The sequence below is a fragment of the Schistosoma mansoni genome, chromosome 1 (assembly GCF_000237925.1).
Source record: "Schistosoma mansoni strain Puerto Rico chromosome 1, complete genome".
NCBI lineage: Eukaryota > Metazoa > Platyhelminthes > Trematoda > Strigeidida > Schistosomatidae > Schistosoma > Schistosoma mansoni.
Genome location: NC_031495.1, coordinates 54,132,947 through 54,160,066, shown reverse-complemented (window position 1 = coordinate 54,160,066; position 27,120 = coordinate 54,132,947). Strand labels below are relative to the sequence as shown.

Sequence of the window (27,120 nt, the reverse complement as noted above, 5' to 3'; positions counted from 1 at the left end):
TTAGCTTACGCCTGTCAAACATGACGTGAATTTATTAACAACAGCTTTTGCTATTTTACCCAAACACTATTAAAAATATTCATGTGAAGAAACTATTAATATGATTCCCCAGTGGAATTGTATAAATAATGAACCTACATTCATTTGTTTAAATTATCACATGATACAACCGAGTGTGTTTATATCTGATGTTAATAGGGGGATTGCAGAGAAACACTCGAATTGACAATACAATGTTGTCCCTTGTTACCTTATCTGAGCTAAAGGAACATCAGAAGAACAACTGACCTGTATATAATTACTATTTATTAACGCTTTGTAATTTCAACCGATTGACTCAACACCAACACAACGTAATAGCATAAAATTAAAATCTAATACGGAAAAGTTTCTGCCTTATTTATCAACAACCAGAAATACCGATCTCAACTTTTGACACATTGAATCGATAGACAATCCTAAATTTGTAGTCCATAGATATTGAATTCAAACTCATTTTATTCCAGATATTATATACAATATTTCCTACTAGAAAATATTGCACACATATACGGTTTCCTAATATTTCTTAAGACTTTCCGACTACATTTTACTCGTACGATCCCCTTGCGTACAGTAGAGATGAATTTACTTAGTAATATAATTGTAATAAATATCTGTTTCTTATAAATGCTAAGATATATGCATGTTATTTATATCGGTCATATTATGGTCCTTTCTTTATCAACTGTAAATTTTCCCTCCCAAATAGACATACGATGAAAACAAAAAATGACGAGTAACATTTAAAGTGAGTTCTATCTTTATGGAAATAGTAGTAGGAGTAATAATAATAGTTGTATAAGTAATGAAGATACTGATAAGAGTAATAATAATGAAGAATATAATCCTGTGAACATTTATGATGAAGATAATAATAGTAACAATAACAATTCTAACAACTAATATTTGTGTTTCTACACTTAAATAATATAGTGAGGTTGGATAGAAAAAAAATAGGGATTGAAAAAAAAGGAAATACAAGTACACAATATAAACAATACAACATGACATAGGTAAGTTTCAACGACAATAAAATACCAGTTGACGAAAATTAAAATCTCAACAAAGAAAACAACAATCATGAAAGAAGAGTTGACAATAGATGAATGCGAATGAAAAGATTGCTTCATTTATATTACCCAACACGCACATAAAAATGTGACGCAAGGTTAAATGGTCTTCATACCCATACTTATTTAGGTTATACCAGCAATATATATATATATATATATATATATATATATATGCGCGTCAAGTAATTAATGAAAAACGAAGTCATTAATGAAAAACGAAGTCATACTGGGTTAGAAATAAGTAAGTTTGGATGAACTAATTACAAACGATTTATCACTGTTATCGACTAAAAATGAATAACTTGGGGTACTACACACACAAAAGGGAACACAGCTATGATGAAAATGACGAATTGTATAATGTAGATAAATTTAAAGAAAACTTTCGAAAGGGGAAAAACACGGGAAGGAAAACATTATTGGTATAATGAAGGTGATGGAAAGACATTGCCAACAATTCTTGACGATACTTGGCTTATTGTTATCTATTATAGAAAAGAACAGAGAGAAACATTTCAACGACAGAAACAAGAAAGAACCAACGACATTTACACGATAAACGTAGTTATACATAAAACATGAAGAAAGTAGTAAAATCTAAGGTTGATGGGAAACTACAGTTGTATAGTGAAACAATAAGTTACAATTATTGACATGTGTAAGATACAAGAAAACAGTACAATAGAGAAATAATTGTTATCCTACAAGTAACCATACACTACATATACGTAAAACCGTATGTATATATATATACCTATGGAAACTACAGTGATAATAGAATTGATTCTTTTAGAAAATAAACGTTTCTCATAAAAAAATATGCATAAAATATCCATGAGTAATAATAGTAATCATGGTAATAGTAATAGTAATAATAATAATGATGATAATAATAATAGTGGTAATAATGGGTGACGTTGTCGAAGAATTTATCATAACTATCCAATTAGAAAAGTGGAATACAACTGAACGGACATTGAATAGAGCTCATAGATGTATTTTAAAAAAGTGTATATCAGCTGTGTTTATATTCATATAGATGATATGAATAAAATGAACGAAAAATTTTTTTGAGAGAAAAAAAATGTTTATCACATATTGTGCGAATTAATTCATCATAGAAAAAAAATGCAGAAGAATCGAATAATGAAATCAATTTCATGCATAGTGAATTCTGGAAATATTTTGAGCACCTTGATCAACAACAATAACATCTCTACAATTTGATAAAGTAACTAAACCAGCCAATCGTCGAAATGAGGGGTCTACTTCAATTAAATATGGTTTAAAGAGGTATCTACTTCTATTTAAAGGACAAAAAATTGCACAAGTATGTGTTTGAAAGTTTGGATCTACTACAGAGAAACGGTTATGATTAGTACTACCACTACTAGGGACACTAGTAGTAGTATTAGTGTCAGCGGTAGTAGTATTACAGACGGTATCATTATTATTACTGTTAGTAATTATGTTTGAAGATACCATATTGTCATCTATCTCATGAACAGATTGTCGACAACTGGAAGTCCACAATGCTTCCGGCCAAACGACAACACCAGAACGTTGTCTATCTGAATAGGTTGCCAGGATACATTTTCCTAGTTTATCGGTTTGACCATTAGCAGACTCCGTTGGTGCAGTACTGAATGACACACCACCGAATTGACCACGTGATGGAGGAATTCGTGACTTTGAAGGACCACTTGAATGGAGGATTTCAGATAAACTCAAACGACCAGCATTTATATATTCCGAATTTGGATTGTCATGTGAGTTATTCAAAGCATTAAAATAAGAAGTATCCAGCGAAGCTCTTGACGGTAATGTTGAGATACGAACACGGAAATGATCATCACCTGGTTGATTTGGAGGTAACAGATCAGAGAGAAAACGTCCATCTGATGAAAATATCTAAATTAGAATGAGGATAAAAGTATTATTTAATACATCCAAAAATAATTTACAATATTTTCTCAAGTTCAGCTAAAAAATGAGGAGCATAATGATATCACATTACACAAATAAATTACATACTATACAACCAACTACATGGAAAAACAACACTTGGAAAACCGAGTCCAGAAATCTTATAAACAAAAATAAATAAGAGTAGTGAAAGTGAACAACCCTGATGAACTGTTAAGGTAATCATCGGATTACCCAGATTTTGTTTATAATATTAAAGCCTTACTAGTAACGGTAACCTCAAGTTCTTTTTTTCTAATTTAGTTTGTCGCATGACCTCTGAACTTTTCTGATCGGTTGCCATTAATTTTATTTCGCTGACTTTCTGAATGCTTGAAGGTCATGCTTATTTTTACATAATGAGTTGTATCACTTTGAGTCCTTCTGCTTGAATAGTAATTTTTTTCATACATCTCGTCTTTTTCTTATGTTACCAGCTAATTGTTGAATTGTGTGTCGGCTGCCATTATCCATTCCCCAAGATAACCGTTCGTATTAGGATAGCTTATTTGTTCCTTAATTTTCAAGTATCTTAGACCAACTGTGAACCCTGGTATACCTAACCACCTTCTCAAGATTTAGTACGAATGTGACTTGAGGTAGTGACTTTACATTGCACTGATTGGAATCTATGGGGTCTAACTACTAGTGTTCGAGTAAAGATTTTAAAAAATCCTTTACAATGTGATTCAATCAATAGGCACCTATTTCAGTTCATGAGAAAGACTGCAAATCTCTTGATAAGTAGATTCAAATTTTGTCTTCAAATACATAAATGCAGTAACAATTAAGTATTAATATCCTTACTCTCAGGAACATGATGAAAGATAAATTTTCTATAAGCTATCTCCCTAGAATATCGTTGATGCCAGAATAAAATACTGAAATTCTACAACCCTGCCTAGAATTGTTATTAACAACCGGTAAAGGTAGTTAGTTAGTTCGTTACGTATTTCTATTATTCTGCCGCAGGATTGGTCGTAAAAACACTTTTGGAATGTCAGTGAACTTTTTAGGAATTACTGTGATACATATCCGTAACACCTATTTAGTAATACCTTAAAATTCGTTGACAGACAATGTAATGTGGAGAATAAGGATTGTTGCAGACCTTTAATAATTAATGTTCAAAATCTGGTGATTTTAAAGTTTGTATTTTAAAACAGTACTGTAATCAGAAGTCAAGAAACTCTACTTTTGTACGTAAACCATGAAAACTAGGATTTATAATTAGAAAAAACTTTCTTCATAATAGACGAAAAATAGCATGATAAAATTACTTCTTAAAATATTCATTTACTTATAATATGCACAATTGGAAAACTTGGGATACAAAAAGTGATCAAACAGAAGGGTAAAGAAAATACGACAAAAATAATCAAAAAAAGGGAAGGACGCGAAGAAAGTTGTCTATGAGAACAAAGTGCCTAAAGAATTGTCTGTTACATTTGTCTTTTTTTAATTTTATGTACAAGGCAAAAATCACACTATAACTTCAATGATGAACTGAGTTATATGATATTCTGGTTACTACGAGAGAAACGACTTACCAGTAGAGATGAAACACAATCTGATTTCACAGTGAACTAACACAACCAGTTTAACAGACTTATAACGAATGATTAAAAGCTAAGCTCTATTTTAATCAACGATCTATGTATGAAGTAGGAAGTTCATTAGTATAAACTGACAGAAAATATTAAATGAACGATAGAATTCAATAAGAATTAAGTATTAAGCATAATATTGCCTACAGAATAATGATCATTTAGTGTAAATATCATAGTCTAAGTTGGTATGTCTGAATAGTCTAGTGTTAACTTTACTATCTGTGACACGTCTGAATTTCACAGGGAAGTCATTATCTCAGTATTCCAGATGCATCTTGCCGAAAGGATCCTGAATCATATCTTAACCAACCATCCCGTAAATAGCAACGCAAATTCATATTATAAAGACTAGAAAGAAAACACTACCAAGACGATTCAACAAAATATTGACTACTAATATTATCCCATTGAATAATAATTTTACTCTAGTTATTGTATTTATTATAGGACTGACATTTGAAAGATGTATAGAGATCTTTAAAAAAGAGAACTTTTGAATAGATTTAATACCACGTTAGTTCTGCAGCTATGAGATTCTAATGTAGAAAGAATTATGTTTTAAGAAAAAAGTCTAGTGATCTGTCAATGAAAACAAATCAAATACCAGTAAAATTACGGTAAAACAGAATCTTTTTTTTCATACAACTATGCATAATAAAAAATTTTCTAAAAACAAAACTTACTCGAATACACGTTCCTGTAGACAAAATCAATTCTCCAGAGTCAGCTACACACAATCCTGTGATCAATTTGCAAACTTTAGGTTGAGGTAAATGAGAACTAGCTTCAGTTCGAATTAAAGTACTGTGTCTAGTTGGAGTGTTTGCATCACTATCTGCATAAATGGATGTAGTATTTGTTCCAATAAACACGTTCACCAAACTGGTTTCAGGGTCACAAACAAAAACGCAACCAGCTCCATTATCAGCAATGAATAAACGATTAGTTAAAGGACATCTGGCGATACTAGTTGGCTCTTTGAACAAAGGACTTGACACGGATGAAAGTACCTAGAAGGAGAAAGAAAAACAGAAATGGAATATGAAGCTAAACATAAAAAAATACAGTTCAACAGTAGTGAAAGAGATTGGAAAATGAAAATTGTGGAATTACAGATATAGATAGAGAAAAAGTGGACGTAACTAAGTCAAAGCTACTGATTTCAAACTATATCACCCAAGGCCTAGGAACCGTAGATTTCAATTCCCATATGGATCCTAATAAGGAGGTCTAGATGTACCGCTCTCTGTGCTATTTTAATAGACCATCAATGAATTGATTAATACTTTATCTTTGTCCGAACTTCCTCAACCTCTCGACTAACTCCAGTGCGTTGAAGTAAAAAGATGCTGAGTAGATGCAGCATGTGTTCCAAAAACTTCAAATGGCGAAGGTTTGAAGCGTTTTCAGTCTTTTTGACTTCTGCCTAAAACCCTAAATATACATAATATTACTTAGTGGTTCTAATAATGCCACGAATATATTTATAACTAAATTCCTGGAAATTACCAATAATTTCATACTACATATACTGAATGTCATATCGCTTTAGATTTATGAGGTGATTGGAGGCAATCGATAAGAAATTCTGAATCCGGGTTTCGTCCAACCTGGTATTCGTTAAGAGTCATCAATAATCTTGAGTGAATTGGTATTTCCATTCACATCCGAACCCTGATCAGTAAGTATCATAGTGTAAATATCTTAGTCTTACAGGAGGCCAACCACGACCCAAGAAGCTCCGGATTGTGAGTTTGTGATTCGAGCTAGAATAGTATAGGGAACATCAGTTCTCCTAAGGTCCCAGATGCTTTTAACTGACAAGTGCTAACTAGGGCGAAAGCTAGGTTGGGAGTATCCTGCTGATTGCTTTTAACTACCAAAAATTAAAAACAGTACCTGCATACCGAGTCACTTAGACTAGTAGCCACATTACAGCTTGATGAACAGGATTTGAATAATACCATGAACATGACACTGATTTATTAATCAGTGTAAATCCCCTCCTGTTTAGTTAAAATATACCAATAGAAGCGCTAACGTGGAAATATCTATAGGACGGTAAAGGTAATCAAATCGAAAGTTCTCTTAAAGGTTGCTGTGATGTAAAAGCTATACATGATTATATTAATTATTAAACTGTTGTGAGTCAAGTAATTAATGTCCACTGGGTAAAATATTAGTATTGAACTCTTTTACCTGTTCAGTAGCTGGGTCTAACAGGAACAGTTGCTTAGCCCGCCAATTTACAATCCATAAACCCTGAGGCGACCATACCATGCCAGTTGCAGCTTGACCAGATAATGGTTCACCGGTCACCGTGGTATGAAGTGAACCATCTGCAGGATTTAGTACCAACAGACGGCTATTGCCTGTATCCAAAACGTAAATGAAATCACCAGTTATTGAACAATTATTTTGTGGGGTATTTGATGAGGCTTCAGAAGGACGAACAGGATAAGGTCCAAAAGCTACAGCAAACGGTTGAATCAATCCTCGACCGTCGGAGCCTATTACATAAATCGAAGTAAAAAATTTTAGTCATGAAAATGTATAAAATAACCTGATAACTAATGACTATTAAAGAATGGCAAAATATAAATCTCAAGAACTTCATGTGATATCAGGTGCTTGTAGAAATCTTGTACAAGTATGAAGTGTAAGGAGGTCAACGTAATGAAGACAAAAAAACTACCTTATTAAGCTAGAGTATAACACTACGCATAGACCTTATTAGTTCAATATTTATATGATAAAAAAGAATACACACTCATATAACATAATAATAAGAATTACATGAAAAAGCTTATGATTATCTTAATTGTCCTACTACTGGATCACAAACAAATCCATAATGATTGCACTTATGAGTTAAGTATTTTACAATCGATCATTCATACATTATTAAGAATATTGACATGTAAATGGTCTACAAATCTCTGATAAAATTAAAGATATTTTTTATTTTAATAGGTGGATTCATGAGTCGATTAAAGCTAGACTACCATGGAAAATATGGAAGCATTGGACGGCCGTTTCGTCCTAGTATCAGAGACCTCAGCAGTGTGCATCCACGATCCCACTTACGGGATTCAAACCCAGGACCTTCGGTCTCGCGCGCGAACGCTTAACCTCTAGACCATTGAGCCAGTATATTTTTATTTGTTACAGTTAGGAAGATTAATTAAACAAATATTGAATGTTAGAAGGATCAAGAAATAATTAGTATGTTTTATTTTACAACTAAATTAAAAGTATGCTTTTATTACTATTTCTCCTATTAAATTACAGACAATTGAACTCAACTAACAAAAGTGGAATTCATTTTTGTATTGGTTGTTCGGATCATCCGATTAATGTTTAGGACGGCAATTGATCGGTCTCTTATTGACATATATGCATCCTGTGAAGATTGCCTTCGATTTTGGATTCCACTGCTGGCCATTACCATCTCTACTCATTAAAGTGGAATTGATAATTCACTTGGTTTATTAGAGAACATGAGTCATAGTTGTAGACACCAAATACTCTTCATAGTAACATTCAGATAATATTTTAAGTTAACTAGTTATGAGCAACCAATCAAGATTCATTAAGAGAATAATAAGATGTTAATTGAGAGGAGTCATGAAATCGTGTGAATGATAAAACACAAAACAAGATTTATATATACATATCCCCATAACACTAGTGGATGCGCACTGCTGAGGAGTCTGGTACTAGGACGAAACAGCCCTCCAGTGCTTCCAAATTTTCCATGGTAGTCTAGCTTTAATCGACTCATGAACTCAACTGCTAAATTGCTACAATTTCCACAAAACCCCTTTATGTAACTAGTTAATCAAGCCTAAATCCATACACATTTTGTTTCTAAGGGGATAATAATATTATTTGGAAGCTCAGAGAGAAGTAATTAGAGTAGAGTTTGGAATAGCAGGTTATTGGTTGATGCTTAAGCACTTTAAACACTAAATAAAGATCAAGCTACAACTCATGCTTAATTTTTTATGTAAAATGTTACCTTGTAGTTCACAATCAAAGGTGACATTATTAAAAAGAACAAAACCATATACACCAGCCAATTATAACAATTACTACAACAATGAAGTATATATTATAATAAATAATAACACAAAACTACTACGAAATCATGAAAATGTATGGTTTCGAAAGAAAACATGTTAATTTAGATTAGAAATTCGTTAAAAATGTTTACTTTTGACAACAAACGAACGAAAGCTACCTACTTTTCTATTCAACAAGCCTGTGTTAGCAGGATACAGTTCTGACTGCTTCATGCTCAAAATGTAATGCACCGATTGGTCCATTTTCAACCAATCAATCGTAACTGATAGGTCGAGAACATACCGGAAGCTTCTACAATACATTGTATATGATACATTGCTTTCACTGCTCTATCTTTCGTTGCTCAGTTCGATTGGAATAACTATTGTTTCACCTCAACTCTTGTTCTGATTTAGGACGAGTTGAGAAAGGTATATTGTTCAAAGAATACTAGTTAGTAGAGTATAAGACATCTAGTTGATCTGAAGACAAGTAAAATCTTGATTTAAAGATTTATTAGGTCCATAAGAAAGGGAACTGATTTAGATGTTCAGTAAATATTTTCACAGTATCCTTGTAAATTTGGTAACAAAAGAGTAAAGTAAAATAATAACCAAACCACAAACAAGACTATAAAATTAAAATAAGAAAAATGAAGAGATCGAATACAAGAAATGTCAAGTCGTGAAAACGTAAGCTTTAAATGTTTATGTTGCGTAAAGATATGAACAAACGTTCTCATGAAAGTGACCTATAAACCGAAATAATTAAGCATATTGAATTGCGCGAATATATCATGGATTAAAGATATACAGAAATGAAAAATGTTATGTAGAGATTTCTTTATCGAACTGTCAATTGAACTTTAGGTGAGAGCGTTAATTAATCAACCCAAAAAGTGATCCAGTATACTCCAGATAGTATGGTATTAAGAAAGTACTAACATATACGTAAACAATAATAATGGGTGAAAAAATTACCTTCTTTCAAAGACCAAACACGTTTTTGAGTCGGTTTTACATGAACACTGAAAGGTGAGCCGCGAATTGGTCTGTTGAGAATTTTTACAGATAATTTATGAAGGCCTGAAAATGGGGTAATCATGCTAACCTCGTAACAACCATTTCCGATATCTAATATATCAGTTGGGACTAAGTGACCTCGTGGATCTGTAAAAGCAACTTCAATAGGATCTGTACCGCTATTTGATTGAGGACGACCATGATAGTCAACTGCTTGAATAGTGCACTAAAAAGAGAAGAAAATGGAGTTTAAAATGAACAATGTATTCACTTTAAAACAGATCATAAAAAACGCCTCTCAGTGAAGTTGTTTACAAAAACTGAACTGCATGCTTTGCTTATTCACAAATGTTAGGAGAGGTCAATATTTTTTGAGAGACAGTAGATGAAATTACCGTATTTAGTGATTCGAAAATATAATGTCGCTTGTGGTGTTTTTTGTGAATAAATATTTTTGTTTATTGTGTGGAAAATGTACAACTACCTGAAATAATTTCTATACCCCAGACCACAGGATAGATGGAGTATTCATTTGGTAGTGTCTCCAAAAGAACATTTTGCCGTATTTCATACTAGCACGATTTCAAATGGGACGTTAATGATTTTCTATACAAGAAAATCATTCTTCAGCATCATCACTTAAGGAAAAATATAAAAAGTTAAGCCTAAACACCATGGAGATCAAGTAACACAATACAATAATTACTATCTATCTAACAAAATAAATGAACGATTAAGACTTGAGTAGATCGTAAGGGGATTCCAAAACCAAGTTTTCTGGTATACTTACTAAATTATAATTGATAATTTTGGTTTTATATACAGAAGGGATTGTATACAAATTTGTAAATATCATCAGATCGAAATATAAAATTTCTGAATTAAAAAAATAAACTACCTTTGAAAACAACCATAAAGAAAGCTATAGCTTTACTGACAGTCAATTGACTTAATAAAATCTTAGTTATTATGTTTAAATAAAATAACTTTACAAATATGTATAAATTAACAGACCACAAAAATGTCTTTGATCTTTAGTCTTAGAAAAGAATTTCTAACTGGAATAAAAACTATTAGGTTTGTGGGTTGAAATTGTGTTTAGATTTTTTTATAGTCATAGCTAAATTATTCCAACTTAAACATGTAAGTATCCGGAAATTTGAATAAAGGAAGTAAACGAAAAAAGTTTTTTAATAAAATAGTTTTACCATGTACAGGTCGGTTAATTCAAGTCAACATAAACATAGTAACAGTTCAGAGATGGAGATAAAAAAGTGTCTCATGTTTGAAATTACTTATAATTTTAATATCTGGTTATGCATGCTTCATCATCAATAGAAACAGAGCTGTCCTATGGAAATTATGAATAAATTCAATTGTGACCAGTAAAAAAAGAAGGAAATTTTCAGGTGGCATAGATAATGGTAGGAAACATATTGGTCTGGGGAAAGAAAGGTAAATATAATTTTTGAAATATCTCTAATTCAGCAACAGATTGAACATAGAGCATAAAGTTTGCTAAAAAAATATAGAAGTGTAGAGAACAGATGTTGTAAAACTTATTATCCCTTGATTAGTGAAATCTATTGAATAAAGAAAGGCCCCAGCACTTTACACGAAACAAGAGTTATCGGTTGTACTTAAATCATATTACATTTACCGATAAGAAAGCAAACATTGTTAAGTTGAGTGGTTTTTTGAGGGTACTGGGTTAGATCTCGTGTGCACAGAGTAATAAATAGTCTAACATACAGACGAAACAGCTGTTCAGTGCTTTCTAGTTTTAAATAGTTTTCCAGTTGATATCAGTTTCTAGTGAAAAATATTTCCAAATTATAGACTCTTTACAAAAAATCTCTAATTTATTAATAGTTTCTGCTCGTTCACTAGTGATCAGCTTTAAAATAGACCTCTAAAAGTTGTAATTACAAGCTGTAATATGCGGAGTTAGCCAAGTCAAAAACGGGATAGTAACTTGTTGACGAAATAGGAGTTGTATATTGTGAATCGATAAAAGTTCACAATATGGACCAGTGGATGACGACATGGTAGTCAAAATGTATCGTGGTTGGAACTAAATCCGAAGGTCATTGCTAATGTTTGGTGCAACTTATTTATCAACTACAAGGTTTATGTACTCAACTGAGGCACAAGGTTTTTGTGAGGGCTGATGATACTACCTGGGTACGTAAGCCGAAGTAGATGGAATGGTGTTCAGACATATAACCTCCTGGTTGAAAGTCAAATGGTTGCACCAACGAGCCACACCCCTACTTGGGATTGAGCATGTATGTTGTAAACTTAATCCCGTATGGGATAGTGGGTCCACAATGCTGAACACAGCGAAACTATAATGAAATAATTTTCTAGTGCATCTTAGTTTTTACTGGTTTTCTGCCTGATGTAGTTCGTAGTGAAAATCATACAGACAAAATCACCCTAATACGACAACATAACATAAACAGTCATGTTACCCTTTCACATGCCACCTACCCACATACTGTTATACCTGGAATTTCTTAAAAAAAGGAAATAACTAATATTTTAAAACGTAAGAATAATCCAATTACTTTTCTATTCGCAAAGACAGTAAAAATCTAGACAATAAAGCAGACAGTGTGCGAATAATATGCGACTGGCCCTTTGAATTATGCTGATAATGACAAGTTTAAGACTAAACGTGCCATCAACTAGAATAATTATGATTTGAAAAGTTTAACTAGATTATAATCATTAAAATTGCTAGCAATGAGATGACAGCTTGATTTCTCACAATTATGGTGTATAGTGTACAATATTGATGATTTAGTTTGATCCAAGTGATAATATTGTCAAGATTATTCTACTGTACAGGACAAAATGTTCATAAACAGACCCAATGGTGATATCTAACTTTAAGGACAATTGTATTTTTTTAAAATTACGAGAAAATGTTACAGAAGGAGATAAATATGTGAAAATATGAAATAATAATAGGAATAAACATTTGAATATCAGTTCCAGAAACCAGCATCTTGATTTCCATATTTCTTATCTGAGCAAGTAGAACGTTTGTCTGGTATCCAGATCTCAGAAGCAACTCTTTCCTATATAACTTTTAGGGGCTTGTTGTGTCTTTAAAAAGAAATACTTGAATTGCTTTAGGCCGCATGTAGTTGGGACCTTTATTATGAGAGCAGTCATGTTATTTGGTCCGATTATTGACTCATCCGCCTACATCGCCCGTAGGACCGATAACTCTACAAAGGCCGGAAATTTAACGTCTTCGAGATTCTTGAGATCCAGTGCCCAAAAAAAGAAGGTAAAACACAGATTAACTCACTATTGTACTTAATTCATTTATTACTCAAAACCCACACAAATGATACACTTCAAATACGTGATCGCATACCAATACAAATAAGAAATTAAAATGTATGAACAACTCAGTCATGAGTGATATAAAAACGAAACAATTAATAAATAGGTATAGCTGGAACAATAAAGAAACATATCAAAGGTTTATGGGTCAAACAAACGCTTACAAATATCCGAATATAAAAATACGATTATCCAAGAGTTTAATAACCGTAAAAATACAAACGAGAATTTCTCGTAGGAAAGTTCTGAAAGTTTAACCTTACACAAGTCCTCTTTGATATGACAGATTTTATGAACGGACTTTCTGCTGTCAAACTCAGTGAGCACAATTCCTATCAACCGATGATATGCAGTGATACGAAATGGCTGAGTGATTCCTGCTAATGAAAACGAACGACTAACACAAGCTTTCAAATGATTTTAAATTAAAAACAGTCGGAAAAATAGATATTTTCGTATAAGAAAGCTACATGCTTATATACAAAGTACACTTCATAAATTATAAACGATTGGAGAAAAGAAATTTGTAGATCACTCGCTCTTGAATCATTTGAGATCTTGCCCATTGTATCAATAACCAGCCAAACATATCATCATCGGGCTACAATATAACATCGTTAGGTAATGCCCCCAAATGCCCTGGTACGGCCGAGAGTAGGGAGAATCCGCTCTCCCTCTCGAAATGCTCTCACATGGTTACGCGTATATAGCCTCTGACAGGGAAGTCCTACTCACTGCCTTCTCGTGGCACCGGTGTTGTTTACGAAATTGAGAGAACCAAAAGCGAATGTCTGGCGCTTTAACCGGGTTGGTGGACAAGGTGAGTCCACCTAGGGGAGTTGGAAAACCCTGATTCCAAATCAATGGTGCACATGGGCTCCAGTATCCTGAGGGAACAAATGGCGTACGAATCAATCGTTGATCACCGGCTACCATGGGACTGCATCTCCTTACGATGCTCCACTGCCTTGTGGATCAGATCTTTCGGTCAAAGGCTCCGGGTGTGGCTCCCTAAGAAAACCACCTGCTTCAGTTCGGGCACCTGGGCAGTATCACAGCCCTCAAGAAAATCGAATGAGATTTGAATGGCGCATATGTATCTGGTGCTTCCTTGTACCAATATTTATGTGTTTAAATAAATAAATAAATAAATAAATAATGCAATACATACGAAAATATACAAGTTTTTACAAATCTTCCTCATTGTTTTAAAAGTACCCTGAAGATGAATACTACCATGAAAGAAAACTATGTCTGGAACCCTTAATTAACTTTAGACGAATACTTGTAAATATTGTTGCATTATTTAGGCTAATGATTACATGTGTACTAATATGATCTAATGAACATAGTTTATACTGGAAAATATTGGTAGATATTAATTACATTTCCTACAATAAATCGATGTAATTATCAGTTTATATAAATAAAATGTGAAGTCACATATTAAAAGCATTTTAAAAGAAAAAAAGTACTTACTTTAGCATACAGATGGGTAAACATTTCATTTGGTAAACGAGCAGTACATAATGCAGGATAGGTTGTACTAACAACTAAACGACCAAAGCCAGAAAGACAACGAGCAATATCAGGAAGGCTAGCTTGATGAGGAGAAGACTGAAGAGTTGTCGTAGAAGACACATTCGATCTTTGATGATGATTACGATGATGAAGTGAAGAGGATGGTGAGTCTGATTCATTATAATTTGCAACCGATGCTCCTGAGTAGTTTCCTGAAGAAACTGATGGGGATGATGAACATATGGTGCGTTTTAAGGCAGTACAACACATATTTATATGATTATGCTGATTGTATGGACCGACACAGTCTTGATAACAAAGGAAGGCATTTTCACGAGGTTCAGTTAAGCCACTAATCGAGTCCAATTTATCATTTAGGTAACTTATTGTTTTCGTAATACTCCGTACATCCATCTGAAGGTTAAAAGAAAAGTGCAAAAAGTACACGGAAATATTATCGTACTAAAGGTTATGTAATTTAGACGTATAAACTTTAAATTGATTGGAATAATTATGATATATTGTAAAGCCCATAAACAGAACGACAAAGAGCGACCTAAGTGAATAAAACTGATGGTGGTTAGACATTAGCCTAAAATAAATGGAAAGTCAATGACTTTTTGTTATATTGGCTCCACCGGTCAGTGTATATGAAGTAACTTTTGAATAAACATATCGCTTAGGTTACGTAATTATCCACAAATTAGTGATCTACTTGGTGAAAAAAAAGTTTACTAGTTAACTATGAGGTCTTCTGAAAAGTAATTAATTGGAAGTTGTACTTAGTCATTATTTGACCAACAGTATGTTACACCGATTGAATAGTAAAAATCTGATCAACTTTATTCATCATTTATCAAATCGAAATGAACGAATAAATAGGGTACGAAATTTGAAGGAGAAATATACAGAAGATAGTTTTTACACCTGCAAAAAACATAGGAAAGTAAAAACCGATTTCTGTCATTTTGATAGTATTGTTATGAAATAACACATTACTTTCAGTAGCTGTAATTTAGTGTGATTTTGACATCCACAGTTATACAAAAGCTTTTGTCTTTGTTATATCCCGAAGAGAATTATGAATGGTAACTTTTGAGAACTATTTATGGACCAATATGATACTTATATTTTTATTGTATAATTGTTAACTAACTAAACTATTCATATTCGCGTCCCTTTTATCATAAGCTCTATTTTGACCCATAGACTATTATTATACGATTTACCGTTCTTGAGTTATCCTCAGTCTGTTAATTACTGCTCCCCACATTCACAGCCACATTTGGCCAAATCTTGTACAAATGTTATTTTCTATTTTATGGTACGATGTGGTCAGTCTGTTTGGTATATAAACCCAGTATGTTTGAGAATAATGATTCATATTGCAGAGGTTGTTATTGGTGTTCCGGACTTAACTGGCTGGGATAGGCAGATAACAGGACCGATAAGTGCTCTAGACTGCTCGTACGAGTTTTTTGTGTCAATGGTCCGATCGATAAATCGTTGCTCTCTAATTGGCGACATCATCACGTCATATATTAACTGGGTACGCAAGCAGGCAACAAGTTATAACAGTCTTGTCGATAAATAAATGAATCCTAACTTCAATTAATTACCGTAAACCAGGAGGACTAATGAAAAGCAAGGAAGGCAAGGTATTCACCGACATTGAAGAACAACGAAACAGGTGGGTAGAACACTTCAAAGAACTCTTGAATCAACCAGCTCCACTGAACCCACCCAACATCGAAGCAGCACCCACGGACCTCCTAATCGATGTTGGCCCACCAACAATTGAACAGATCAGCATGGCCATTAGATAAATCAAGAGCGGCAAAGCAGCGGGACCAGACAACATTCCAGAAGAGGCACTGAAAGCAGATGTAGAAGCAACTGCAAAGATACTCCACATTCTCTTCAGTAAGATTCGAGATGAAGAACAAGTACAAACACACTGGAAAGAAGGACTTCCGATTAACATACCAAAGAAAGGCGATCTCAGCAAGTGTGATAACTACAGAGGCATCACTCTTCTCTCAATACCAGGAAAAGTCTTTAACAGGGCATTGTTAAATAGAATAAGGGACTCAGTGAACACCCGACTTCAAGATCAACAGACTGGATCCCGTAAGGATCGATCGTGTACAGACCAATTCGCTACTCTATGGATCATTGCGGAACAATCAATCGAATGGAATTCATCACTCTACATTAATTTTATTGATTACGAGAAGGCATTCGATAGCGTGGACAGGACAACACTATGGAGGCTTCTTCGACACTACGGCGTGCCTGAGGAGATGGTCAATATTATACGGAATTCCTATGTTGGATTAAACTGCAAAATCGTTCATGGAGGACAACTCATCGACTCATTCGAGGTAAAGACCGGTGTCAGGCAGGGTTGCTTACCCTTTCTCTTTCTCATGGTGATTGACTGGATCATGAAGACGTCAACATATGGAGGGAAGCACGGGATACAGTGGACAGTTAGGATGCAGCTAAACGATCTAGACTTCGCGGATAATCTGGCCCTTCTATCACACACACAGCAACAAATGCAGGAGAAGACGACCAGTGTAGAAGCAACCTCAGCAATAGTAGATCTCAACATACACAAAGGGAAAATTAACACTCTCCGATACAACACAGCATGCACCAATCGAATTACACTTGACGGAGAAGCTTTGGAGGATGTGAAAACCTTTACATATCTGGGCAGCATCATTGATGAACACGGTAGATCTGATGCAGATGTGAAGACGCTGATCAGCAAAACAAGAGCAGCATATTTACAACTGAACAACATCTGGAACTCAAAACAATTGTCAACCAACACCAAGATCAGAATTTTCAATACAAATGTCAACACAGTTCTACTGTATGGGGCAGAAACCTGCAGAACTATGAAAGCCATCATCCAGAAGTTACAGGTGTTTATTAACAGTTGTCTACGCAAAATACTTCGGATCCGTTGACCAGACACTATCAGCAACAACCTACTGTGGGAGAGAACAAACCAGATTCCAGTGAAGGAAGAAATCATGAAGCGCTTGAAGTGGATAGGACACACCTTGAGGAAATCACCCAACTGCGTCACAAGACAAGCCCTCACATGGAATCCTGAAGGCTAAAGGAGAAGAGGAAGACCGAAGAACACATTACACCGAGAAATGGAGACAGACATGAGAAGATTGAATAAAAACAGGATAGAATTAGAGAGGAAGGCCCAGAACAAAGTGGGTTGAAGAATGCTGGTCGGGGGCCTATGCTCCATTGGGAGTAACAGGCGTAAGTAAGTAAGTAAGTAACTTCAATTAATTTCCACTATTGTATAACAACCTCACAATGATATTTATAGGTGCCTGGTGCACACTCGACATGGTTGAACTCCTCTGATCACGACTTCTTATTAGAATTGTGGGAATTGCCTCTTGACATTATTCAAGTGAGCATATGATTATTATTAGTGTAAGAGGTCTGAGGAAATTTTTAGATCACGAACTGACTTTAATTAGACAACCAATGAAAACCAGAAGTCAGTCAGCTACAACGCAGGACCAGGCACAAATATACATCGGTCCAAGTTGCCATACCTCATTAGCACAACAAGATGAACACCGAATTCATAAAAGAAGTTAATTTAATGGTGGTAATATATAAAAGAAAGATTGTATATAAAGATGTAGTACAAGAAGACAGATATGAAGCAATTTTAATCACACAGTTTAAGGGAAGACAGAAAGTGTATACACCGACGACATTGTGATCGATTCTAAGCCATGTCACCCAGTCTCCAACCACTGGTTACGATAGTCACGCGGACCCCAACCAAGTAGTTTGCATCTACTAACATGGTTCAGACTAGAAGTTTGGGAATTCAAGCGCTGAGGCCACGTCTTGGTTTGGCCGCCCCTAACTCTCGTCCAACCATCCCCAATACCAGTCAGCATTGCGCGTCGTGGTAATCGGTGTTCAGGCATACGTAACACATGAACCAACCATCTCAGTTGATGAAGATTCACAACCTCATCAACTGATTTACCATCATTCCCGAATACCCTGCGTCTAACCTCACTATTACATACCCGGTGATCCTAACAGATGCTGGCAATATTTCTAAGACACCTGTCATAAAATACTAGTAACTTACGAGTATCTTCTACTCTTAATGACTACGTTTCACAGTCGTAAAGTAAAACAGAACGAACTGCTGCACAGTATACTCGTCCCTTAATTGATAGACGGATATCTTGCCTTCGTCAGAGGTCACATAAGTTGGCAAAAGCCAAAAGCGCTTTTTGAATCTGTGCAGAGATTTCGTCAGACACTACCCCATTAGGACTGATCAGACTTTCAAGATAAGTGAAGCTGTCGACGCGTTCGACTACTTCATTCCCTATCCTTACTTCAGGTGTTGACGCAGATCAGTCCTAAAGTAACAGTTTACATTTAGAGGGGGAGAAATACATCTTAAACATCCTTGCATTGTTACTCAGTGCTACCAAAAGATTTTGCTTTTTATCAGCATCTTCACCAAACAAGACTATGTCATCTGCGTATTCTAAGTCGATAAGTCAGTCAGTCATTCACAGCGTAAAACTTCGTACTTACGTACATCAGTTCGAGTTGCCATACCACATTAGCACAGAGATGCAGTTGTCGATTCAAATCCCATAGTGGTAGAAGTAGGAAGAGTATAAGTAGTAATCCGAAAGATTGGGGTTTGAAGATGTTATTCAGGGAGTATGATCCAGTGAAATAAATTTCGAAAGAGAAAAAAAGAAAGGGACATGAAGAATCCAGAGGATTAGAATTTGGAAGAACACAAAGAGTGGATGCATCTTCGCCATTGCAAACGATTTTGAGCCATGTCATTCAAGGTCTCTAACCATCGATTGCTATCATCTCGCGAATCCCAACCAGGTAGTCTACTCCTACCAACACGGCCCAGTCCACTTGTCAGTGACTTCATGGATTTATGCCACGTTTTGGTCTGGCCGACCCTAGCTTTCTTCCAACCTGCTCCTACACCATAAAGCATTGCACGTCGGGGCAGTCGGTGGTTGGGCATACGTAACACATGTCCCGGCCATCTCAACTGATGAAGTTTCACTACTTCATCAATCGATTTGCCATCCTTACCTAGTACCCGTTTCCTAACATCTGCATTACTTACCCGGTGGTCCCAGGATATACGAGCAATGCGTCGAAGACACCTATGATCGAATACTAGTAGCCTACGAATATCCTCTACTCTTATCGGCCATGTTTCACTGCCATAAAGTAGGACGGAACGGACTGCTGCACAGTAAACCTGTCCTTTTGTTGCTAGACGGATATCTCTCCTACGCCATAAATGGCGCAAGTTGGCGAAAGCTAGACGAGCCTTCTGTATCCGTGCTGAGATTTCGTCACACACTAGACCACAAGGGCTGATGAGACTCCCAAGATAAGTGAAGCGGCCAACACGCTCAACCACTTCACTCCCTATCATTAGTTAGGGTGCCGATGCAATCCGATCCTTTTCAGGTACCTCTAGAAGGACCTTTCCACGTTGTCGGCAACCGGGAGTTGATAGCCGCCCTCATTCTTATAACAGCACTCAGGATCACTGTATTCATAGTCAATCTCCTTCTTCAATTCCCATTATTCCTCCTACCTCGACTTTCAACACTAAACTTCCTCTTTCGGCTTTCTCCCCAAGTGTCACTGAAAACCAGAAAGCATCGGAAGGCTATTTCGTCATATTATAGAACTCTTTGGAGGTGAGCCGACCCACTGGTTCGAAGGCTAAGGGGTCACCGAGAAAGTTGAAATCCCAGGATCCCGTCACCAGTGCGGTCGTGGATACACAATGCTGAGTCTCACATTGAGGTGAAGCAGCTGTCCAACACTTCCTATTTAGCAACTGTTGTCTAAATACAGTCAGTTTGAGATGTAAACCATCAAAATTTGACAATCCTCCGAAAAAAATTACGTAAAAAAATACTAACTGTTATTAATATACAAAAATAGTCTTACTAAATACACTGTGTTTTGGTGACTTAGATTAATTGCTAATACTATAACTAAATAGCGATGATATCATTCTATACTTATTAAGTCTACTTTGTCTTTCTGTTTGTGTTTTAAACAGAGGTGAAATAATTTCTATGATATTTGTGAATTTTTCTTAGTTCACAGGGTTACAGTTAAACCACCTACTTTTTTTATAACAGTTGGACAGAACTTCTAGTCCTTATACGACCGATTTAAAAATTTGTAGATATTAGTTTCCCGCTATTTGATAGTATGCCTGTAACTTGGTTTCGCAGATCTTTCTTTAAAGTTGTACATGTGCAGTGAGGATATTATGATGTAGACATTTTGGGTCAGCCAGTTAACCAATATCAACGAGAGACTTGATATTAGTTAATCAGCTCTAGAACCCACACGTCACATCACATCAGCACAGTGGAAAGAAATTAACAAGATGAAAAGTATAAGATGGGGAAGTAATATTGAAAGCAATTGAAATCTAGATATGTGTAACAGTTCAAGAGGAACAAGCATGACTGAAGATTCGAGGTGAGAGAAGACAAGGAATGTTGAATTCTGAAATACAACCTTGCAAACAAATATCACTCGAAATGTAAAGATATCAAATAGGTCGACCACTAACTGATTTTATGACCGTAGTTATAACCTTAAGATAACTTATAAATTATTCTAACCAATCAAGTGAAGAGTCTATGCATTACATGTAATCGCTCAAGATTGCCAATTAGAATTAGAATTAGATGTCAAGAAATGATATGATGAAATTAGCTAACTATTGTATTATTAATGACAAAATAATAAATGGGGTGACCAACTTCTTATCTTATAATCAAATACTGCCTAAAATGATACGATGTGTGGACGTACATGAACAATAAACCAGAATTCTTGTCAATCATGTTTCATACAGTTGAAATTTATTGTCAATGGTGTGGATAGTACGTTTATTCAGTTACGACCCTTTTGTGCTAACATTAGACTGAAGGATGTCTTAGTATATCTTTTAATTAAACAAGCTTAAATTAAGAGATGTGATTGATATTAACCTCAATTTTTCATCCCATATATGACTCACAGTCTAGTCCATGAACGTTTAAGTAATAACGAAACTGATTTACTTAGAAGTGTACCTACAGCCTAGTAACCTAATGCAACGTTAGATGAAAAAAATATTGGATGATACTAAATGTTAAACAATCGAAAACAAACAAGTCAGCCAAAATGACTGGTCGGCCAGTAAATTTTGACAAGAACCGAACAGAATAACTGGGGTATTGTTAGTTAGTAAGTTATGGGACAACTAGACAAAAGAGGATTACTTACAACGCCTTTTAAACGATCACATTCTGTACGAATTAAGTCTCTTTCTGTTTCAATTAGAGAAAGTTGATCTGTTAAGGCACGTCGTTTCTCTTCTCCAATTCGTTTCACACAGTCTAATAATTCTCCTTGACGATGTTCAACGAGTGCCAATATCTCAGAAAAACGTGAGTTAATAGACTAGAATGGACGAAATAAATAATAACGGATTACGTATTGAAATAACCAAAAAATTCAATATGATAAAATGTGAAAACCTTATAGACCTATAAAGGATGATAATAATCAGAAAGATAGGAACAGCAGTGGCTGACCATCTTATTTATTTATTTGACCACATAAATATTGATACAAGAGGGCACCAAATATATATGCGCCACACAATAACAATGAGAATACGAAGAGAAAAAGGATGTAACATGCGTATAAGAAAGAAGAAAAAATAGAACAATAACGACCACAGATTAGTGTATGGAAGTGTGATAATAATAATAATAATAATAATAATAATAATAATAATAATAATAATAATGAGGGAAACGGAAAGGTACAACCAGAAGAACTCTCTCAGTTAAAGAGGTTATGACCACTCTTTATGCAGAAAGTAAAAGGTTACAGCAGGGTCGCCATTGACTTCCATTCTGAGCCATATCTGACAACGTCTCTAGCCACTGTGTAGCACCATCTCTCGGACCCCAGCCAGGGAGTCGTGAAGGACCAACAGAAGCCAGCCCTTTGCAGCTTTCCTTCATACCACGACACCATGTCATACACTGACCACCTATCCGCATTTTCCAACCAGTTCCAGCGTCGGCAAATGATGCACGACGACCATCTGCCTGTTTTATAACTAGTTTGCATCAATAAAGAATGATTGATTTGATAGTCAATGAGATAGTGTGAACAAAAGCATACAGGTTACAGGAAACTGCGCGATAGAATGATTTCACTTATGAAGAAATGATCTCCACTGTCTTCGAACACACACTATATAACCTTAACATTACTTTTATGCTGATATCAATGAATATGAACAGAACTATGAAAGTATCAGAAAAATTACGTTATCCTAGAACTACAACGTTTCGAAGACGTTAAGCTTTGAAAAACAGTGTTACACTTTTGATCATTAGGGCTCAAATTGACGTTACAAATGTATCGAAAGACAGTCTATATTGGCATACACTGCACTAGCTTTATCATACGGAAATTAGTTGGATACTTTACAATAAAAACAGCAATCACGCTACCTTAAAACGCAGGCCTCTTGACTACTTGCAACGATATATCGGCCAATCTGAATATAAGTGAAAAGATGTTGTCCGCATACTTGATATGGAAAATTGTTCCAAAAAGTAATAAGTTTACGTTGTTACTATAGACCTATAATTCTGTTCTTTATCAATGATAATCAACAGCACCTACATTTAGATCAGATGATATGAAAGGGGAATATATCCCGCAGCATTCGGGAAAACTGCAGCCAAAAACCAAATGAAAAGGGTCAAGGTTATCCGCACAGCTTAATGTTTCCAGTGATTATGCCAAGAATTATATTTGAATTTTCTGCCAACCACTATCACCTTAAAAAGTTTAAGAGCCGTTTTGAGATTTAGCTACAAATCTCCACCATCTTAAAGGCAATATTATTCAGGTATTGAATTTGATTTTGCTTAACGCGGTTAACACTAATAAAACTTTCTATAGAAATAAATTCAAAGAGAGATTTCTGTTAAACTAAAACCAACATTGTAGACATTAAATAGGAATAATATATATTTAATGTCTTACATCAACTCAGCGCTCAAATACTGTGAAACTATTCGCTCTAATTTAGACGAGAGTTCTTATACAACATTGTAGACGTTTTATTGTTTCAAGTTGAAGAGAGTTGACAGGACACAACAAACTACTTTATACCAGTAAACGTAAAATTCAAACGTTATACAGAACTAATATTACACATGATACATTAGTATTCGGATTGATTGATAGTTACACTACACGAGCTTAAGCTCCATTTGAATCATTAAGAACAAGTATTGTTTATATTACTGAGTTGTCTGTGTTAAATGAAGGTAAAATACAATGTTATAGCATTTGTATCATAACATGCAGACACTATAATGAATGTTCATGAAGGATGAAAACTAGTTAATTATAACAGATTTTACTCATTAAATTAAATTATTTTCTCGTAACCCTCAACAGCTGGAGATTCATTTTATCCAACACGAAGTTGAATGTTTTTTTTAAAAAAATCTGACGACTCACTTCAACACATGAACTAGTATTATTTGTTAAACGTTCTAGTTCACTTTTTACGGCTTCTTGAGCACAATTTAACTCTTGAGTACATAAATGCATTTTATAGAGCATAATTTCTGAACAACGTTTTAGTGCAACATTGAATGTGATCACATTATGATTTAGGCCAGTATTCGACGATGAACTTTCTACTTGTGTAGTAATATCTTGATTTCCATTGTTCACTGGTAAACATGATGAATCTAAAAAGTTAACAAATTCATTTAAAGGAATTATTCTTTATTACCATTCAAATGATTTTGAATAGCATGATTACGACCTCGGCATTCACTGCAAAATACCATATCACAAGTTTCGCAAAATAATAGTTCTTGTGATGGATGTATACAACATTTAGGTACAACATCTCGACGATGGGTAGCAAGTAGGTCTAATAACTGATTTACTATAAAAGCCGGAGGAAACGAAGCTGCACCACCTGACGGAATAGCAATATTCTCCCGGCAAATTGGACAACGAAATGTCTCTGACTGAGTCTATAAAAAAAATAGACATGAATTCAAAATTACTTAGAGTAATCGTTCTTTCTTAATAACACATTGTGTAAACAATGGGAACAAACTGATATTTGTTTTATGCATTATCTCTTATTACACAGTTAGCATTACATCACAAAATATTAGTACTTCCTGTAGATAGTAAGCATAATCACATGGAGTAGGTTGTTTTAGAAATAACCTTAATTGCATAGTTGTGAGAAACATGGGCAAACTTATATGAAAACGCTACAAACACAATATTGTTTCGATGGATTTTTGTATTCGGCACTTATCAATGGTGGGTGGTACGGTTTGTTATAGGTAATTATCTTATTGCCCACAAATGTCCTAGTACGGCCGAGGGTGAGGAGAGTCTGCTCTCCTTTTCGAAACACTCTTATATAGCGACTGCCAAGGAAGTCCTGCTAACTGACTTCTCGCGGTGGGTGTTCTTTACGGGATTGAGAGGAGGAAAAGAAAATGTCTGACGCTTGAACCAGGTTGATGGGTATGGAGGATCCACCTAGGAGGGTAGGAAAACCCTGATTCCGAACCATTGGTGCGCATTGGCTCCAGGATCCTGAGGAAGCAAATGGCGTATGAACTTATTCTTGGTCACCGGCTAACATGAGACCGCATCTCCTAACGCTGCTCCACTGCTTTGTGGGCTAGGTTTCTGGGTCAAACGCTCGGGATGTAGTCCTCTAAGAAAACCACCTCCTATTCAGACACCCGGGCAGTACTCCAGCCCGTACACAAAATATAGTGCGGAGCACACATATTTTTGTGCGCGTTTGTACCAATGTCTGTGTTTAAATAAGTAAAATATCATCCTGTCCAACAATAAGAAGCCATATTTAACTCTCATTAAAGTTTTATCAACTTGAAATACCTTTGAGGTTGTGTAAAATTATATAAGTTAATTACATAGTAAACAAACGTTTCATTATGACTGGTTCTTTAGTACATGGAGCGATAAATTTCGAGTGCATAGTCTTTTGTCATACAACACATATTTTAATGAGTATATTCCTCACTGCTGTCTCCTGAGTCCAATTAACAGTTGCTTAGGACTATTATATTACAACAATACATGACACTATTTCTAAAGATACTTTACCATGAGACTGTGAGGCTGCATAAGGATTTCTTTAGTTAGTTTTGGATTATTCACTTTTAATAAGTACAGTTTAACTGAACTGAAGACTAACAATAATGGCTCAAAATGGGCATGTTATGGAATAAATCACACTATGTTAATATCACACCAGATAGTAATTTGTCGTTTCTGGTTTTGCTGTTCTGTGAAATGGTGAGAGGTAGTCACTACAATCTTCAAGTTATTTTATTTTGCGCCGTATGGAAACTGTTGTGCGAAATACATAGATTCAAACAAAATTACGAATTCAGAGAATGACTTTATCGCAGTTAATAGTTAGTGGATGATCACATGTGAGTATTTTATACATCTATGGATTTTTATTAACACTTACTGAACCATGAAGATATGAATCAGTATCAAACCAATAATCTCTCAATAGTACTTTCAAATCCTACTAAATATGTGGAATTCGGTATACAAAAAGATGTCTTCCTCTTCATGACACTCAACAACTGGACACAACAACCAGTTACTGATTAACATTCAGTGAGCACCAATTAATACTTAGTTAATACAATACACGTGAAAATAATAACGAGAAAATAAGACCGAAATAAGAGGTATGACGTTAACAGTAAAAAGTAAAGTTTCGTAATGGGGATTTATTTTCCAGTATGACCCATCGTCGTTAGACGTTAAAAGACCCGGACTTTTTCATGGAATTAGGGTTGAAGTTGGTAACAGGATAGCGAACTCTAGGAAACGAACATAAAATTATGACCCTCGAACAGAAACATTTCCTGGATCAAACAAAAGGCGGTTTTAATTGGGACCAATTTATCCGTGAAACCTTGTGCTGAAAAATCTGAAATTCAAGCCTGGTGGTGTAGAAAAGCCATACGGCTGAGAATATTTCGTACAAGACAGATTATGCTGAAATATGACTAAATGAAAAAGCTACATTAAAGACTTAGAGTATGAATACAATTACTGGAAATGACAGCTAGGACTTACTTCACTTGTAAGAATTCGATCCAAACATGAACGGCATATTGTATGCGAACAAGGTAATAATTTGGCAGCACGTTCACTTGAATTATAACCGCTGAAACACGTACCACACGTTAAAAAATTATCTGCGAAGTCGTCCACATTAATCATAACAGTTTCCACTAGACGGGATGACAT

The 27,120-nt window shown here is 35.0% G+C and overlaps 1 protein-coding gene across 1 annotated transcript; it reads right to left on the bottom strand.

The window, feature by feature from the left end:
* Smp_009540 (putative ring finger-containing) lies at positions 1-27,120 on the bottom strand (the record flags this gene model as incomplete). Its single annotated transcript, XM_018794867.1, has 10 exons — positions 1-66; positions 2,598-3,026; positions 5,374-5,700; positions 6,890-7,200; positions 9,736-10,003; positions 14,617-15,072; positions 22,027-22,203; positions 24,298-24,533; positions 24,578-24,827; positions 26,947-27,120. 10 exons carry the CDS (start codon positions 27,118-27,120, stop codon positions 1-3), a joined length of 2,694 nt encoding a protein of 897 aa, XP_018649236.1.